At 40.4% G+C, this 6,000-nt stretch overlaps 1 protein-coding gene across 2 annotated transcripts in view; it reads left to right on the forward strand.

Moving 5' to 3' along the window:
- Positions 1-4,689, forward strand: part of LOC141258248 (protein unc-93 homolog A-like) — a 73,288-nt gene extending 68,599 nt beyond the window's left edge. For both annotated transcript variants that reach the window (XM_073673263.1, XM_073673264.1), the window contains one exon: positions 4,185-4,689. In XM_073673263.1, coding sequence (XP_073529364.1) covers positions 4,185-4,417 — 233 coding nt within the window. In that variant the 3' untranslated portion in view covers positions 4,418-4,689. The remainder of the gene's footprint in view (positions 1-4,184) is intronic.
- Positions 4,690-6,000: the final 1,311 nt, after the last annotated feature.

Genomic DNA, 6,000 nt, shown 5'->3' on the forward strand with positions numbered 1-6,000 from the left:
TCACATCCTGGTATGCCTGGCACCCCCACATCCTGGTATGCCTGGAACCCCCACATCCATTACAAAAAAAAATAAACACTCCTACTCACCTTTCTTCTTCTCTCCTCTAGCGCTGTGTCCTCCTCTGCAGCCAGCACTGAACTCCCTGTGTGAGCCGCGCATGACGTCACTGACATGCCGGAAGAGTCACTGCTCCCCACGCTGGGACTGTGTGCGTGGGGAGCAGTGACTGCATGCTCCCGTATAGCGGGCGCACACTGGAGTCGCAGCGCGACTCCTGCTGCTGGGCAGTTGCGTGTGCCCGCTATTAAAGAGCATGAATATTCACCCCCTCTCCACTCCCATGGGCGTGGAGAGGGGGTGAATATTCATGCTCTTTAGTAGCGGGCACAAATGACTGCCGAGCGCAGCAGGAGCCGCGCTGCAGCTACACTGTACACCCGTGATTAAGGACAGTGAATATTCAGTGCTCCCCACGCCCATGAGCGTGGGGAACACTGAATATTCATTTTCTTAAGCAGCGGGGACAGTGTAGGCTGCAGTAGCCGCTGCTGCCTCCTGTACCCCGCTCCTCCGCCGCTGCTGCTCTCCCTATAACCCCACCACCCACAGCAACAAGACAGTATAGAATAGAAGGTTTGGACTATAAGACGCACCCCCCACTTTCCTCCAAAATTTTGGAGGAAAAAAGTGCGTCTTATAGTCCGAAAAATACGGTATATAGTACAAGAGAGCAGACGACAGCAGGTTCAAGTACTCTAAAGGGACTAGAAAATACAGTAAAAAGTAAACAAAAAAAAGTTTTTAAAAATCTGAAAAAAAAATATATAAAAATTTGAATAACACCTCTTTTAATCCATAAAAACAAAACACGTTAAGAACAATCATGCAAATACACATATAGCCATGGCCGAAAGTGTTGGCAGCTTTGAAATTGTTCCAGAAAATGAAATATTTCTCCCAGAAAATTATTGCAATTATACATGTTTTGTTATACACATGTTTACTTTCATTTGGGTGTATTGGAACAGCACAAAAAAACTGAGTAAAAAAAGGCAATTTGGACATAATTTCACACAAAACCCCAAAAATGGACAGGACAAAATTGTTGGCATCCTCAACTTAAAATTTGGTTGCACACGCTTTGGAATAAATAACTGCAATCAATCACTTTCTATAATCAACAAGCTTCTTATACCTTTCAACTGGAATTTTGGACCACTCTTTTGCAAACTGCTCCAGATTTTTCATATTTAAAGGGTGCCTTCTCCCAACAGCAATTTTAAGATCTCTTTCCAGGTGTTTAATGGGATTTAGATCCAGACTCGTTGCTGGCCACTTCAGAATTCTCTAGGGCTGTGTATCCATCCAATTCTGGTGCTTCTTGAAGTATGGTTGTGGTCATTATCCTGCAGGAAGACCCATGACCTAGGACGCAAACCCAGCTTTCTTACACTGGCCACTACATTGCGAGCCAAAATCCTTTGGTAATCTTCAGATTTTATGATGCCTTGCAAACGGTCAAGGTACCCAGTGTCAGAGGCAGCAAAACAACCCCAAAACATCTTTCATAAGCAAATTGCCTCTTCAGGGAAAAAAGAGGACTTGTACTCTATAGCACCACCTATTGGAAGTAGCAATCCTACAAGTCACAATCAACCCTTTAACGAGTCGTGCAATATGACTTAGGAAAAAAGCCAAATCAGAATCTCAATTTGCAGACACGGTGTTTCAGGCTGTTGGCCCTCATCAGTGCAAAGTATGAGAACTGATTTGGCTAGGTGAGAGGCTCTGGACTGAGGTCTAAGGGGAAGCGTTTCTCCTTATGGAAAGTGACACACCAGCTCTGGCACGTCAAGGTAAGGAGGCTTATTCGCCATGCAATGCTCCTCTGGGAAATTTAATATGCAAACTCCCTCTTCAGAGAAAAAGAGGACTTGTACCCTATAGCGCCACCTTTTGGAAGTAGCAATCCTACAAGTCACAATCAACCCTTTAACGAGTCGTGCAATATGACTTAGGATAAAAGCCAAATCACAATCTCAATTTGCAGACACAGTGTTTCTGGCTGTTGGCCCTCATCAGTGCAAAGTAAGAGAAGTGATTTGGCTAGGTGAGAGGCTCTGGACTGAGGTCTAAGGGGTAGCGTTTCAAACATTTCAAACATCTTTGAAACTCCACCATATTTGACAACTTGGAACTTGATTGGGGCTGCTTATTCACCATCCGGACTATCCTACGTTGCAACCTTTCATCAATCTTTCTCTGCCGTTCACATGCAGGGAGATTAGCTTAGCTACAGTGCCATGGGTTGTAAACTTCTTGATTATGTTGCACACCATGGACAAAGGAACATCAAGATCTCTAGAGACGGACTTTTAACCTTGAGATTGTTGTTATTATTCAACAATTTTTGTTCTCAAGTTCTCAGACAGTTCTCTTCTCTTCTTTCTGTTCTCCATGCTTAGTGTGGATTATGTAAACTTCTCCACTTTGTATCTGGTTTCAGGTGTGATTTTCATATTGCCCACACCTGTTACTTGCCACAGGTGAGTTTAAAAGAGCATCAAATGTTTGAAACAAAGTTGTTTACCCACAATTTTGGGAAGGTGGCAACAATTTTGTCTGGCCTATTTTTGTTCTTTTGTGAAATGATGTCCAATTTGCCTTTTTTCGTGTTGTTCCAATACACGCAAAGGAAATAAACGTGTATAACAAAAGATGTGTAATTGCAATAATTATCTGGGAGAAATACTTCATTTTCTGGAACAATTTCAAGGGTGCCAAAACTTTTGGGCATGACTGTATATGGCTTCATTTTGATAACTGTATTTTTAGTCCACCACACTGAACTTATAATGACCTCATATCAAGTCCAATTAATTAAAGATTGCTACATCTACATTAATACATAACCAGAACCACCATCAGAAGATGACTACATCATTACAGTCATCATTAGTCATCATCATCATTAGCATTTGGCTATATTATCAAAATCACCATAAGTACACGACTATTCTCCAGAACAACCATCTGAACATGAATACATCACTAGAACCACCATCTGTACATGGTTACATCACCAGAACCACCATTAGTATATGAATACATCACCAAAACCACCATCAATACATCACCAGACACACCATCTGTACATGACTACATTACCAGAATCACCATCAGTACATGACTACATTACCAGAACCACCATCAGTACATGAATACACCACCAAAACTGTAAATGACTACATCACCAGGACCACCATCTGTACATGGTCACATCACAAGAACCACCATTGATAAATGAATAAATCATCAAAACAACCATCAATACATTAATTCATCACCAGAAACACCATCTGTACATGGCTACATTACCAAAACCACCATCAGTACATGAATACATCACCATAAACACCATCAGTACATGAATAAATCACTAGAACCACCATATGTACACGACTACATTATCAGAACCACCATCTGTACATGAATACATCAGAAAAACCACCATCAGTACGTGACTACATCATCACAACCACCATATGTAGATAACTGCTTAACTTGAACCACCATCAGTACACTATTACATCATCAGAACCATCATCAGTACATAAATGCAGCAGCAGAGTCAGCATCGGTACATAACTACATCACCAAAACTTCCATTAGTACATGAATACAGCACCAAGTTTAGTATGCCGCCTGAGTAATAATAACCACTCATGCTGTGCCCCTTTGTAAATAATAGCTCCTCACTGTGCTCCCTGCACAAAAATAACCCCACACTGTGCCTCTTATGATACAGGGCCTCTATACTATCATCTCCTATAAAATCTCCTATCTATAATATCATCTCCTATAAAATATTCCTATCACACCAAACTACCTTAAATACTATAACCACCACACTGTCAGCCCTTGTGAACTATGACCTTTACACAAGTATGATCTCCACACTGCCCACACATCATGCTGCTCTCTCTGCATAGTGTCCCCTTTATATGACTGAACCATGGTTTAAATTACTTTTCTTATTTAGTAGAAATATAGCATAGTTCCATAATAGTAAAGGAGGAAAGGAAAATTTGCTGGTAAACAGGGTGGAACATACTCATGTTCTTATCTTTTTCTGATTTTGTTGGTTCTCATGTTTCTTCTTATTGTTTTTATTTTTGCAGCATTATATGGTGTTTTGTTTGAAAAAAACAAGGAAGCAGCCTTTGCCAATTTCTCTCTTTGGGAATCCCTTGGATTTGCCATTGCCTTTGGATACAGTTCATTTTTATGTGTGTACATTAAACTCTATATTTTGATGTGTTTTATTGTGGTGGGAATTTTGCTATATGGAGCTGTGGAATATATAGAATATAAAAATCCTTGTGGAACAAGTGAAGAAGGACCCAAAGATTAACACCAGACTCGGCCAGGATTATGGAGTTGTACACAATATACATATATATATAATGTACCCTATAACCAAAATGTCCTAACCTTGAATGACTTGATAAAATGTTTTCACTTCTAGTTTACGATATGATTTATAGTATAAAATGTCAGTTTTCTAATAAACAGTTTTCTCCCATCTGGGGGAGACTACTAAGAGCTGTCTATTTTATCTAAAATGACACAATTATTAACAAATTATTATATTTTAATTTATTTATTTATTTTACTCACATATATAGCACCATTAAGGCTATGTGCCCATGATGCAGAAATTCTCCGGATTTTTCCTGAGCGTTTCTCCATCTCCCTGGCAGAAAAAACGCATGCAGATTGTACATGCGGATTGTACATGCAGATTGTACATGCGTTTTCTCTGCCAAGTATAAGCGTTTGTGAAGCGTTTTTAACATGCGATTTCCGCATGCTGGTTATCAAGCGCTTTTCCAAGCGATTTTAGCATCACTTGGAAAAGTGCTTGACAACTTGGTCACACTACACTGTGTTCCAAATTAATATGCAAATAATATTTTCTCAGATTTTCCCAAATTACCTATATGAATTGCAGTCATTGTAATTTTCCAGTCAAATAACTATTAGAGTACAATTGAAAGGTTTTTGTACAAACTGCCTATGATAACAGGATATTTTTAAAAAAATAAAACACTCAAACTGCACTCAAAATGCATGTTCCCAATTATTATGCACAGCAGAGTTTTCAACCTTTTCATTTTAATAAAGAAGAAAAAAATGGTCATTTATGAAATTATAAGCATTAGCAGGTTATTACACACTGAAATCAAACAGTTTTCAAATGAAAACTTTATTCTAGGTGATCTTACATTTGCACATAGGACCCCTTGTTCGAAAGGAGCTTCTGAACTCTCTCGTCCATTGAATTTGTCAGGTTTTGGATGGTTTCTGCTTCAATTGTATTTGCATGAGGACAGAATACCCTCCCAGAGCTGTTGCTTAGATGTGAACTGCCTCCCGCCATCATAGACACTCCTTTTGATGATGCTCCAGAGGTTCTCAATGGGGTTGAGGTCAGGGGAGCATGGGTGCCACACCATAAGTTTGTCCCCTTTTATGCTCATAGCAGCCAGAGATGCAGATGTGTTATGTGCAGCATGAGACCGGGCATTATCATGCATGAAATGATCTCGATGGTCCAGATGGATGGAGTGGAGGATGGCTGGTTGATGGACACCCCATGCAAACACGGCTACGGCGCCAACAAGGAGGAGGTGGAGTAATGCTTTGGGCTGGAATCATGGGGAGAGAGATTGTCGGCCCTTTTAGGATCCCTGAAGGGGTAAAGATGAACTCCATAATGTATGTTGAGTTTCTCAAACAGCACTTCCTTCCATGGTTCAAGAAGAAGAACCGTGCATTCCGCAGCAAGATCATTTTCATGCATGATAATGCCCCATCTCATGCTGCACATAACACATCTGCATCTGCCATTTCCTGTTTCATCACACCATGCTTTGTTCTGGGAGGAAGCTGCATTCTATAGAAGGACTAACCCACCTTGATGACCTCATGGAC

This window comes from Phyllobates terribilis, unplaced genomic scaffold (genome assembly GCF_046119375.1).
Source record: "Phyllobates terribilis strain yellow unplaced genomic scaffold, ASM4611937v1 Scaffold_3__8_contigs__length_932513732, whole genome shotgun sequence".
Lineage (NCBI taxonomy): Eukaryota > Metazoa > Chordata > Amphibia > Anura > Dendrobatidae > Phyllobates > Phyllobates terribilis.